The sequence below is a fragment of the Pantherophis guttatus genome, chromosome 1 (genome assembly GCF_059756535.1).
Source record: "Pantherophis guttatus breed Tessera chromosome 1, ASM5975653v1, whole genome shotgun sequence".
NCBI classification, from domain to species: domain Eukaryota; kingdom Metazoa; phylum Chordata; class Lepidosauria; order Squamata; family Colubridae; genus Pantherophis; species Pantherophis guttatus.
Window position 1 is genome coordinate 204168680 of NC_142063.1, and position 14050 is coordinate 204182729.

The 14050-nt window shown below is 38.9% G+C and overlaps 1 protein-coding gene and 1 long non-coding RNA gene across 3 annotated transcripts; one reads left to right on the forward strand and one right to left on the reverse strand.

The window, feature by feature from the left end:
• Window positions 1–946: 946 nt before the first annotated feature.
• Window positions 947–5121, reverse strand: LOC148116737 (uncharacterized). Its single transcript, XR_015732442.1, has 2 exons — window positions 4686–5121; window positions 947–4126 (listed from the first exon to the last, which is right to left on the reverse strand). It is a non-coding gene; the product is annotated as an uncharacterized LOC148116737 (long non-coding RNA).
• On the forward strand, window positions 5052–13522 carry LOC117674287 (WD repeat and coiled-coil-containing protein-like). 2 transcript variants are annotated; one of them, XM_034432203.3, is made up of 4 exons: window positions 5052–5461; window positions 7410–9325; window positions 10259–10376; window positions 13162–13522. In XM_034432203.3, the coding sequence occupies exons 2-4, from the start codon at window positions 7433–7435 to the stop codon at window positions 13443–13445; spliced, it is 2295 nt and encodes a 764-aa protein (XP_034288094.2). In that variant the 5' UTR covers window positions 5052–5461; window positions 7410–7432; the 3' UTR covers window positions 13446–13522. The 2 variants fall into 2 exon arrangements, with proteins under 2 accessions (XP_034288094.2, XP_034288095.2); XM_034432204.3 differs by having other exon boundaries at window positions 5452–5603.
• Window positions 13523–14050: the final 528 nt, after the last annotated feature.

The following is a 14050-nucleotide window of genomic DNA, read 5'->3' on the forward strand; positions in this document are numbered from 1 at the left end:
AAAGGGGTGGGGGCACACCAGTTACTTTGAAAGCAAAGACTGATATATTTTTTGCCACAGACAAATATATAGCTTTGGATCATTTTCTCAATACAGTAAATCAATGCAAGTAATGTTTCTGATTCATTTAATTAGATTCTTGTTAATTTTGGACTTGGGTGGAGAACACATCATTTTATTTCATATTTCTTATGAAATATTGAACATTCAAGAGTTCACAAACTTTAAACATCACTGTAGCAAGCTGAGGGATCAATAGCATTAAATTGGTTTTTTGTGGGGGGGAATACAGCTGTCTTCAAATCATAACAGCTTAGTTAACTGAATAAGCATTTATAACACAACAGTTGTTGAGTGACTACACACACAAAGGTTGAGGATAAATGTGGTATCTTTATTGTCTTACATAGTGACATTATATAGCTTGTTACTTTCAAGTTACAGCGTACTTGGCAGCATATCATTGGCTCACAGAATCTTCCAGGTAACTTAAATCATAGGTTAATCATTACTGCTTTGCTTAAGCACTTATAATGTTTGGCTATAATTAAAATCTAACACACATCCCACTTCCTCTCCTCCTGTTCCTCTTATTTACAGAGTTAGGGTCTTATTTTCTAATGCCATTTCCTGGCACCTACGTGCAAGTAACCTTCCTTATCTGAGGTTTGCCATCCAAGATAGGAAAATTCCTGCACATATGCAGACTGCAGACTCCTACAAACAGTTGCCTCTGTTGTACCTTATCACAAAAATAAAGTGTTTCCTGAATCTTGGAGTCTCTGCAATAATAATTTTACTACAAAGCATAATTGTAAAAAATGTCAAACTCTTGACACACCGACAATCTCTAAATATTATGAAATATACATTAATAAAACATTCTATCTTTCCCTATTTTTAAAATTTGCCATTACACAGAACAGTACAAGAAGAAAAAATAGAATAGAATAGAATAGATTTTTTTATTGGCCAAGTGTGATTGGACACACAAGGAATTTGTCTTGGTGCATACGCTCTCGGAGTACAGAAAATAAAAGATACGTTCATCAAGAATCATAAGGTACAACACTTAATGATAGTCATAGGGTACAAATAATCAGGAAACTATCAATATAAATCATAAAGATACAAGCAACAAAATTACAGTCATACAGTCATGTGGAAGGAGTTGGGTGGTAGGAACTATGAGAAGATTAATTAAATAAATAAAAATTAAAAAACATATTATTATTGGTTCAATTTATATGCCGCCCTTTTCCGGAGACTCAGGGTGGCTTACAATGTGTTAAGCAATAGCTTTCATACTTTTGTATATACCTGCTTAGTAGGGCTTTCGCCCCCCCCCCCCCAGCGGTGTTCTTTTTTATACAAAGTCAGCTTATTGCCCCACAAACTGGGTCCTCATTTTACCTACCTCGAAAGGATGGAAGGCTGAGTCAACCTTGAGCCTGGTAAGATTTGAACTTGCAGTAAGTGCAGGCAGCTGGTGTTACTTAACAGTGCTTTAGTCTGCTGCGCCACCAAGGCTCTTAGTATTGCTTGTAGTATTAAAGAAAAGAAACAAGATCAATGACTGCAATAAATAAAATAAAAGGGAGCGATTTGCCCTTTTGAACCACAACCCAATGGCGGTGCTTAAAGACATTTAAGCTTTTATTACTGTTGGAAGATATGATTCACTCTTCTAGAAAAAGGAAAAGAAACTCAAAAAATATTAAAAGAGCAGGAAAATTCCCCTAAAAGAAATAAGGCCCTGCACCCTAGGAAGGTTGACAATCCTTATGCCGTCCTTGCAGAAGCGACACAGAAGAGCTTTCCATACTTTAGAATCAAGACTGTGATTCAAAAGTCTCCTTGCTCACAACAGCTGAATGTGTTGCATTGGCAGTATCACTAGTGGGAGTGCCAGGGCTAGCAGTAAGGAATTCCAGAAATCTGAATAGCCTGGCATGTACCCTAGCCAAAAGTTTAAATTCGACTTCCCATGCCCTGGATGCCCTCAACAGAGAACTGAGACAAGTCAGAGAGGCTACCCTGGAGAACAGAGCAGCCATAGATTTCTTATTACTGAAACATAATTATGGTTGTGAGGAGTTTAGGCAGTGGTGGGATTCTACCGGTTCGGTAGAACCGGTTGTTAAGTAGTTAAGTAGTTAGGAGAACCGGTTGTTAAAAGAAATCTCCTTTTGTTTTTTTCCACTTTACAGGGTTAATCCTGTAAGGATTAATTACAACATTTGGTATTGTTTCCTAGCTTAATCTTTATTACAGAAACTGCCTCTCCACAGTATGCCTAGACTTACTGTCACTTCCGGTTCCGGAGGTTTTCGGAGGCAATTTTTTTGCTTGATTTTCTTAAAGGGGAAGGATTGTTTTAAGCTTTTTACACCGCTGTTGAGAGGAAATACTCCCCTGTTGGAGTTCTTCCAGCCAGGGTGCAATGATCAGCACTTTGAAGAAATAATTGAATAAAGAAGCAGAAGCTTTTAATGACAAGGAACCAAGATGAGTGACATTCAGCAAGGCTTCTTGGCTAGCTAGAAAGATTGACATTCAAATGTGAGTTTACATACGCTTTCTGACTTTTGGTCTAAAACTGGTTTTTGGTGAAGTTTAATTCTGTGCTTGGTGATGTTTAATTCTGTGGTTAGTGATGGATAATTTTCCCTATTCAGCTTTGTTTGGAAGGAAAAATGTTAATCTCTGTTCCTGAAAAGCAGCAGCTTCGGAAATCTGACTAGTTCTGTGTCTATTTGTTCTGGTAATTGGTTTAACAAGCAACAGATATTCTGTTTGCTCCTTTGCTTCATTCTGGAGAGCTTAAATGACTTCTCTGCTAAAGGGTTTCACTTTATGAGCAAGAGTTGGCTGCTGATAGTTATCACTGCATTTTAACTATTTTAATTCCTCAAGGTGCTCTGGCACCCCCCCTGATTTGTAACTCCAGTTTGCAGGTATTTCTAATCTAATGATTGGTATTTAGGGCACCTTTTTGCAAGCAAAGAAGCTTTTTGTATTTTTGTACAGATAATCCTTGATTTACAACAGTTACAATGGCACTCGAAAAAGTGACTTATGACCATTTTTCACACTTATGACCATTGCAGCAAACTGTCATTAGGGCAAAGAAGCGATGCCACATGACCACCTGGCCACGCCCACCCAGTCACATGAAGCACCACAGTTGTGAAATGAGCGACATGGTTGTTAAGAATGCTGCAACGGGTATAAATGATGACCAGTCATAAGTGCGAGGACCAGTCAAAAGTGTGAGGACCTGTCAGAAATCACTTTTTTCAGCCTTCTGGGTAGTCCTTTTGTGCATATGGACTACTCAGAGGGCTGAAAAAGTTATTTTTGACTGGTCCTCGCACTTTTGACCATCCTCGAACTTACGACTGTCCTCTCATTTTACGTTTTTCGCCCTATCTTGTCACCATGGTGAAGAGAAGCAGTTGTGAAATGAGTGACACGGTTGTTAAGAATGCTACAATGGGCATAAATGATGACCAGTCATAAGTGCGAGGACCGGTCAAAAGTGCAAGGACCTGTCAGAAATCACTTTTTTCAGCCCTCTGAGAAGTCCCTATACAAATAGCCATGACCACCCGGTCACATGACCAGCTAGCCAGGCCCACCCAGTCACATGACCTCCAAGCCACACCCATCCAAATAAGCCACACCCGCAGAACCGGTTGTTAAAAAAACTGAATCCCACCGAGTTTAGGGGTATGTCCTGCATAAAAAAATTAATGAAACTTCTGGACTTGTGGAGAAGGACATCCATCAATTGAAGGAGCTGGCCCAAAATATTGGCTATGATCAGTCATTCTTAGATTTTTCTTGGCTTTTCTCATGGTTACCAGACTTCCGTTGGCTAAAAATCCTCATTTCTACTATTGTCACTGTCTGTGTTTTGGGAGCCCTTATGTGTTGTTTCTGTCAATGCATTCCCCCTTGTCTCAGTTGTTTAACAGCTTGTAGTCCTGCCCTGATCCAAATTGACCAGGAATACCAGGTATATCCGGATACCACTCTAGATGATAGGGATAACGGGGAAAACCTCACAGAAAAATAAAAAATAAAAATGAGAGATTGTTGGAAGGTATGATTCACTCTTCTCCTAGAAAAAGGAAAAGAAATTCAAAAAATATTAAAAGAGCAGGAAAATTCCCCTAAAAGAAAATAAGCAGAAACTCAGGCAGAACTTTCAGCCCCCACCTTTGTCAATGGGCCATTAAGAAGCTGAAGCCACCCTAATTTCCACAACAAAGGAAGGACAAAATTACAGGGGCCTGCAACATCCAGACAGGTATGGGACACAGAAAAAAGCAAACACCCCAAAAGGAAAAGAAATCAAGCCAAAGTAATTAGAATTTTAAACACATGAGAAAAGGAGATATTCACTAAAACACAGTAATAACAAACTGATTGATTATAGGGAACGAATAAGGGCTAGGAAAAACAGAAATAGGACTATAAAACAATTACTTATTTGCCAGATCCAGGATGGAAAGAACCCAATCACAAAAAAGCAGGATTTAAACACCATAAAACAATCTCACACACACAAATCAAAGGATTCCCATGCCAAATCAAAAGAATTCCAAAAGACTTTAAAGGGTCACATAGAAAAAAAAAATCAAAAGACCTTTTAGGATATAAAAAGGGGTTTTTCTTACAAGCTCAAACAGGCTAGCCTCGGAAGGCTGTGCTTGTATTTGTTTCTTGCCTGCCTTCCTATAAACAATAAACTAATTAATTCTGCTCTCAAACAGCTGACCTCCAATCATTTCGAAGTAATCTCCCAGCCGGGAGTTTTGAATTCAAGAAGGGAAAGCTCTGCCTTCCAACAACCTAAAAAGGGAAAGGCTTCTTTTGCCTTCCAACATTACTTTCTGACTTTTTGGCCTCAGCCGCAGGAACGCAAAACTGTGGAAAGGCGGCATAGGAATCTCGAGTCCTTCCTCCCAAAAAAAAACAAGGCTCGCATTGTAGCAGCCGCGTAAGCACCAAATCAACCCAACGTTCCAGCCATTTTTTTCCCTGGGGGGGGGGAGGAGGGAGGGAGGAGGCGGCTCCACCACCAAACAGCCTGACCGGAAGCTTGAAGTTTCCTGAGTTGCGTTTCTGTCGCTAGGGGGCGTTTGTTAGCTCACATACGGACCAATAGAGAAATAGAACTCCGGTGACGTCACATCATAGGCAGGCAGGGGATGCGTGCCTATACTATACTATATAGGCTTTAGAACCTCCCTCCCTTTTTAACCTTTTCGGAAAGCCTCCGCCAGCAGCGTCCCTTGTGGCAAGACGGGGTAAGTCCATGTGGTCCTGCCCGGCAATTCCTCCTCCCCAGATCGAGTGGCTGGGATTCCGGCAATAAACGGAGCACCGAGTGGGCGTGAAAAGAGGGTGATGTCCTTACACAGACGGGCAGCCGGATCGCGTGTTTAGAGAGGTAAATTGACGTGGGGATGGAACCACAGGGGCACGAGCGGAGGCGCGGCGTTGGATCCAAAGGAGTGGCGGTCAGAACCGGGAGGCGGCTCAGCAAATGAAGCCGAGGCGCTGCCTGTGGGGAGAATAAAAAAGGCTCAAGGGTGGGAAATGCATTGAGAAATTGCTCTCTAAAACCCCGAATCAGGCTTGTCCGGTCTTTTTTCTTTCGACTTAGCCGGTCTTTAGGTTTCTGATTGGACTACAGTTCCCATCTGCCCCCGCCACTAGTTACGCCGGTTTCCTAACGTGAAGGTTTTTTTTTTTTTATCTCGACAAGCTCTGGGGACCCGGGGTTTTAAAAGGCTGAAATAGGGAGGGACGGATGACCTCCCCATCGTCATCTTGACCACGTAATGGTTCAAAGAGAGCCAATTCCAAATTGCAATCTTTTGTGGGGAAAAATAAGCTGGCCACATCTTGAAAGAGCCAAGCCTGCAAATGATAGACTATATTCAGCTTGATGTCTGTATATTTCCACTGCTTTTTTCCCCCCCATTATAAGTCACTGTTAGTCTGAGGTCTGCTCCGGAATTTTATCCCATTCTCGAAATATGGAGGGGGAGATGTAAGCAGGATTTTTTTTTCTTCCCCATCGAAAATACTTGATTCAATTGGATACAAATAGTCCTCGATTTACAACAATTCATTTAGTCAGTTCAAAGTTACAGCAACATGGAAAAAAGTGACATATGACCATTTTTCAAACTTACCACCGTTGTGGCATCCCCAAGGTCAAGCGATCAAAATTCAGACGCTTGACAACTGATTCATATTTATGAAGTTGCAGTGTCCTGGGGTCATGTGATCAGCTTTTGCTACCTTCTGACAAGCAAAGTCAACGGGGAAGCCAAATTCAGTTAACAGCTGTGATATTAATTTAGCAACTGCAGTGATTCACTTAACAACTGTGGCAAGAAAGGTCGTATAATGGGGCAAAACTCACTTAACAAATGTCTCAGTTAGCAAGAGAAATTTGTGGCTCAATTGTGGTCGTAAGTCAAGGACTACTTGTAGTCACAATTTGATACAAAATAGCCACATGGGTGTCATGGACACCCAGTTCATTTTTAAACAAGGAGAGGGAACATTTGGCTGTCCAGATGCTAAACTGTAAAAATCTCTCAGCATTACCCAAACTGACTGCAGCTGCTGGAAGTTGTACTTCACTAATATCTGAAGGATCACATTTTCCTGTTCCTGAATGAACAAACTCTTTGGGTTAAATTAAAAATTGAAATATTCCTCATAATTGATTAGAACAGAAATATTGTGGGCCAGATAGGGGATCTCCTATATGCTTTCAGTATCCAGAAAATGCTCCTCTGCAATTCAGTAACAAAATAGATTTCTGCAGTTTGATTGTGGCCCAACTGGTTTTATTATGTGGTGATTTCAGGTGACAGTGGGATTAGATTGCTTTTGCTAGGCCTCTTGTTCTCACATCACCCTTACAGTGTTCCATAAGTCAAATGATCATTTTCAGCCATTCTTTTTCCAATATACCAAAATGTCACACCATACAAATCCAGAAGATTGGGAAGCTGAATTCAGATACCCATTGTTGCTTTTTCCTGAATTATAGTCTTTTCCAAATTTATGGGAAGGAAAATGTGTATTTCTTATAAGGTATAGCTTTATATGTGCTGGAGAACTGCTGATCTGCTTTCTTTTCCTATAGTAAAATGTGACTGTCAAATTCACTTGAGACAATTCATTTTCTTAGAACATTGAAAACCTAAGTCAGGTTGAGTACCAATGTATCAATTAAAAGAAGCTCAATAAAAGCTACAATAGAATAATGAAACCGTACTGGACAATTATAAAACTTTCATAGTTTGCCTTCACTTACATGTATGGCAAATTAGCTAGTAATGATAGAATTAAAACAGTATTTGTTTTCTTTACAGATGTATTCCATGAAAACTTAAACATGGAGTTGGGGAAAGGAAAGCTCTTGAGAACTGGCCTTAATGCCTTACACCAGGCCATCCATCCTGTGCATGGGATTGCTTGGACAGATGGAAAGCAAGTGATACTGACTTCTTTATACCAGCGTAATGGAGAACCTAACTTTGGCAACTCAAATGTTGTGGGTCAATTTGAACACGTTCATGGACTCTACTGGGGCCCGTTTTGTGCACCAGATGCTCCTGCACTTCTTGCTATTCAGCATAAAAGACACATTACAATGTGGCAACTCTGTTACAGTGTTTCAGAACAAAACAAGCTGATGGTTTATCAAATCAGTGAAATCAGCGAGCTGTTTCCTATACTTCCTCAGGGTTGTGTGTGGCATCCCCAAAAAGAAATCTTGGCGGTGCTCACTACACGAGAAACTTCGGTGCTCCATTCGGTGCGACTCAATAACTCCAGAATAAAAGCTGATATCAAAGGTACCGGTATCATTCATTGTGCTTGTTGGACTGAGGAAGGCAAACGTCTGGTGATTGGGATAGGTAGCACACTCCATTCCTACATGTGGGATGATGATCAGAAAACTTTAAATGCTTGCTCCTTTTGTCCAATATTTGATGTAGGGGGCTATGTTTGTGCAATTGAACCAACTGTGAGCACACAAGTGGCAGTTGCTACTGAACTGCCACTAGATAAGATCTGCAGCTTAAATGCTGGTGTTTCCTTTGAAATTCCAAGTGAAATTATTGGAAATTCAATACCTTCTCAAAATAACCCATTAGAATCTGATGGTGATACCTCTGTAGGTGATGGAAAAAAGTTAACTGACCAGGAAATGTTTGCATCATCCCCAGTGGATTTGACTCATCTGCCTTCGAGCAAACAGCTATCTGAAAAAAGCCCCCTCATTAATCTAAGATCCAAGGATTACCTAACTGGAAGTGGTCACGATGCGTCACATTTGATTTTGGTGACGTTTGAAAGAAAAGCGACAACCAGCAAAAAAGTCAGCATCCCAGGTATCCTGGTCCCAGATATCCTGGCTTTTGACTCTAAAACACAGACTGTGGTAGTTGCCTCCAATACTTGTAATATAATTTTGACTTATTCCTTATCTTCATCACTCCTGCCTAACACTCAACAAATTCAATTGGAAAAGAATGAGAGGCCAAAGGGATTGTGTTTCTTAACAGAGAAACTGTTACTGATCCTGGTTGGAAAACAAAAATTAATGGATCCTGCTTTTCTTCCATCTTCACGCTCTGATAAGTACATTCTCCGCTTAATAGTCAAAAGGATCACCTCTAGAGAAAGCCATTCTGCACTTTTGGGGCCTACTCAAGTTTGTTTTAGGAACATACCAGTGAAAAGAGAATGTGTTGAAAAGCATTCTTCTGATGCTCATTTTCTGAGAGAAGGATTGCTGCTCCCAGACTGCATGAGCATGCCATCCTCTGGGAAGAAAAAACTGATAGAAGAAATTGCTGATGAGCAATGTCTGCCAACAAGCATTGTGGATTCTGCTGAGAAAAAGATGTCCAAGGATTTGCCTCAAGATTTGACAACTTTGGACGTTGAGCCAATAACTCATTCCTTTGTTCTTCAAGAGCTTGAAAACTCTTCAGGATCGCTAAATATACCAATTTCAAGTACACCAGAAGTTGGATCTCATGAAACCTCTAATTCATATGACAAACAAATGCAGAGTTCTCATGAAGTAAAAAGGAACTTACTGCAAAGTGAAAAAGAAGCTAATTGTATTTCTAAAAATCTAGAAGAACTGTGCTACAGCTTTGCAGAACTTCAGCATCAACTTTTTGAGATAACTGAGCTTCTAAGATCCGGAAAAAAAATTGTTCCGCAGTATCCACCATCTTGTGAACCTTCTTTTGTTAACGTAATTTGCCAGGTAACTTTCAAAAAAATCCAAAAAGAATATGCTGTCACAATTTTAATATAGCCAACTTACTTAAAAACTAGTAATATTAATTCCTTCCTTGTGAGTTTTGCTATAAAATTTCTGAAGAGGAGCGAGCCGTTTACCAAAGTCTAGTTATGTAAAGCTATTTTTAAAGATAGGAGAAGGAAGATTTGGACTCCTTTGGAGGCATCAATATGATTGGGGCCTTTGTAGACTAGAATTGACACTGCAGTGAAATCTAAAAAGTAATTTTCAAGAGGTTAGAAATATTCCAGAAATGCCACTTGAGAGTCAGTAGATTTGGCTAGAGGCACACTTAATTAAGACAAAAAAAAAAAAAAAATCTCCATTAAGTCTCAAGAATCTCCATTAAATTCAAATCTCCATTAAGTCTCAAGAATTGCTGGATGACCATAAGGCAGCTGTCTTCTCTTAGCCTAATTTTCCTTTCATGGGAATTGTGAACATATCTCCTTGAGTGGGCTGGAGAAAGGACCATGAATAAGTGTGTGTGTGTGTTTATGTGTTGTATGAATAAGTATTGTCTTGACATATCAAAATTACATGCATCTATTTCATAGATAATAGTGACTATCAGACATGATTATCAGTACTTTTTACCTATAGAGACAGAGAAAACAAGCATTGAACTGGATTCATTTGTGATATCCTTTGCTCTAGCCATTGATCTGAATATGCCCAAAGTACTACAATATTCAAGGTGAAAATTGTGCAAGTTCAATCTTAGTACCTAGTATCTCTGTGTATGCAGCTCTTACCAGTGGGCATAAAATATGGCACTGAGTAACAAGATGGCATCTGAATGGCATCTATTTCCACACTTTGAAACCTGGGTTCATGAGCATGGGATGAGCTGTTATGAATCATTATGCCTAAAACTCTTAATTCTTAAATTAACAGAAGGAGTCTTCAGGATCTGTTATTTCTGAACAGCATGCTGTTATCCTCTGTGATGGGAAACTCCGGCTGAGCATAATTCAGAAGATTTTCAATGTGGGTGTAGTTGAAATGCAGCACAGTAAGTATGAAAGGTAACCGTGGGAACACTAATAACAAGCCCATGTGCCAGTGCCAAAATATTTGTTCATTTTTATATATAAATGGCATTTCCAAATAGTTACATTTTTTTTACAGTGATTTTTTTTTTTACTGATTGTACTCAGTTCTCTTCAGAAATCACCAGTTCTCTTCAAATCACAACTATAAAAAATGGCTGCATTTATAACATCTCTTTATTATTGAAAGAGGAATGTGATCATGTTTGACTATAACTGAATGGAGAAACAGTTTCACAACGGTTGTTCCATAAAAAAGTGGGGAGGGCTAAAATAGAAGGGGTAGGGCTGGAGTACATAACCATGTCTCTGTTAGAAACTAATAATATCTCGGTATACTTCAAGTCACAAGGAGTAGTAGTTCCACTCTCTGCTAGTAAGCTATATTTGAATACTATAACCATCCATAGGTCCCATATTTTAAGGACATGGACAAAATTAGCAAATCTAGAAGAGGCTAGCCAGAATCGTGAAGAGTCTGGAAATATATAGAATAGCTTCATATTCAGAATAGTCAAAAGAATTGGGAATGTTTAACCTGAGGAAAAAACAAACCTTCAATTGAGTTTGGGTGCTTGGGACAAGATGGAACAAACTCATTTTGGTTTGTCTACAGAGAAGGACTTGAATGAATGACTGGAGATGGCTGGAAAATGATTTAGAGTATAATTAGGAGAAACTTAAATAGGGCTGGATGTGTTATTTATCATGGCTGTGGGAATAAGTGCTTGTGTCCTGCTGAAGGTTTAGTTTGGTCTTATGGTAAAACATACTTGTCATACTATACACATTTTATAATCCTGCTGGTGAAAACTTGATATACTATTCAAAGTGAAAACTGTTTAAGCAAGTCCAATAGAATGCCCACAAATTGCTGTTATTTGTCCAAATCTTTGGATTGTAATGATAAAGTCTCTATTCAATTGAGTTCTGCTGGTGACTTTATGGACTTGTCCAAGGAATTTTTTTTGACAGTAGGACAATAGTAGTTTGCCACTGCCTCTTTCTGGTATGTTTTTTCAACTTTTCTGTCTAGTTTATAGCCCAGGGACTCCTTGGTGGTTCCTATCCAAGTACTACCCACATCTAACTTATTTAATTTTTTTAGATTACAGTAGCCACATTTGCTTAGATGCTATTACATACCTGAGCAAATCCTTTATTTGGTGCTCTAAATTATTTTCACAAACCTTTACTATTACTTCATACTTAGTGATTGAGACATGTATTCTTTTCACATCTCTTAAATTATGGCTGTCTGCCATTTTTTGCGAACACATAAGTCTGTACATCTAAATAAAGGAAATAAACTGGATCTAATTCAGCAACAGCTAATCAGTTCTCAGTAATCTGATGCTTTGTTAATTACAAACAGCTTATAATTAATAGTTATAATTTCATCCATGACCTGGACTTATCTTTGCAATTTTCAGTCTGATACATCGACTTAAATATTATGTTACATATGCAGGCTTGTTTGCTTGTGCCTATAGAGATATTTTGAAAATCTTTCTTAGTGTTGGCCTTATCTGACTAGTTCAAATAAGACACTAAGCAGAAAGATTAAAGGTTCACATGATTGCAATCTTCTCATGATGTCACTCGCAACACAGCTTTACATAACCAATGAAAGAAACTCATAGAAACTGGAACTCTGGCAGCTCTAGGGTTTAGCACCTCTTCCTATCCAGTCGTGTATGTTAGCCTTTGGTGGACATTTGATTAGCAAACCAGAATGTTCATGAACATTTGAGGCATAATTTTAAGCAGGAGAATCTATGTGTCAGCCATGGCAGAAAAACTAGGTTCTTTCCATATATGTTACAGCAGGATTGTTCAGAGCAGATTGTTCAATAGTGATTTCTTCAGTTGTTGAGCAGACTTTCTCTTATGCTGTTTCCCACCTTGAGTGAATTTAGACCTTTATGCCTGCCTGCCATCTTATACACAACTCCAATAATTTTAAGAGTGCAGTTTAAGCCCTATAATAGCACCTCTTGGTTTCTGTGAACTTGATTGACTGTGAATACAGAAATTTAGCTTGACTTGATTATTTCCAGCCAGATAAAAAATCCTGAATAGATAGAATCTAATTTAAAAATAGACAGGTAGTCCTCGACTTCAGGCCACAATTAAGCCCAACATTTTTCTTTATAAGTGAGACGTTAGTTAAGTGAGTTTTGCCTCATTTTATGACCTTTCTTGCCACAATTGTTAAGTGAATCACTGCTGTTAATAACACCATTATTAAGTGAAACTGGCTTCTCCATTGACTTTGCTTGTCAGAAGGCTGCAAAAGGTAAAACACATGACCCCAGGACACTGCAGCCATCATAAATATGAGTCAGTTGCTAAGAGTCTAAATTTTGATCACGACTATGGGGATGCTGCAATGGTTGTGTGAAAAATGTCATAAGTCATTTTTCAGTGGCTATTGTAACTTTGGTCACTAAACAAACGGTTGTAAGTCAAGGACCATCTGTATTCAAAGTTTTTTTTTTCTCAAGACGCATTGTTAACAATTTTCTCTGTAAGCAAAAATGAATCTAAAAATAAGAGAAACCAAACTTGTAGCCAGTATATGTTGTTCCCTAGCTGCTTGGTCTAACATTATTAAACTGGCCTTTGTATAGAGGTAAGCAAGGAAGGCCCATTAACTGCTTAGGTATCTTGCAAATGCAAATGCCAACAGTCACTGCTTCTCTTTGGAATTCTTTAAAATATTGTTTGTGTCTTTGTCTTTTACAGATTTGTCCTGGATTGTTCTTACGGCAGACAGCGAGGGCTTTATTCCATTAACATTTGAATCCCAGCAGGAGATCATTGTAAGGGATGTGAATGGTATATCTAATGACAGCAGTAATGCTTCCTACAAAGCATTAGTTGCGGTCAATTCCACTGAGGCATATAGGAAGCTTTCCTCCCAAAGTCTGGATTTTACAGCCAGCTCCATGGAAGTCTTGAGAGAACAGTCTTCTCCGTGTCTGGTGGATGCCATCCGTTCTTATGAGCAAAACAACAGCTCTTCTTAATCGTGACTGTTTGCAAGTTGATCAACCTAGAAGTGAAATCTTTCATGAAGCATAATTAAAGTTGGGACTCCATTATATATCGTGCTTTCACAAAAGGGTGATATTTTACTGAACTATTGCTCTTGCCTTTGATTCTTTTTTTTACTATTACTTCATGGCTTACTTGCCATTTTGATACATAATTTTAAATTATTCTTGCCTGGTAATGGTGGTAGACCAGCTGTGCAAGGCACCTTAGTCTCTACAAAGCCTATTTGCTAGGCTGACTGAACATATTTCCATTTTTAGATTATTAGCATTTTTTTTTTTTTGCTCTGCTAAACATAAAGTTAAATGTTTGCCAAAGCTGAAAGGGGCTTTTTCTTGAGGAAAGAGGCCTATTTGCCCTTAGCATTTTCTTGGAAGAAGCCTCAGTGGCATGAACAAACTGGGAAAAATGTGTGGATTTCTAGTGATTCTAGAAGTAGAAAGCAAAAACTGAGTTATGTTTATTATTGTATTATAAGACGAACTGTTATAGCTGTAGTTTCTGCATCATTACACTACTTTTAACTTTGTTATTGTACCAGTGCCTGTTACAAATGTATTTGAAAGTTATGAGACCA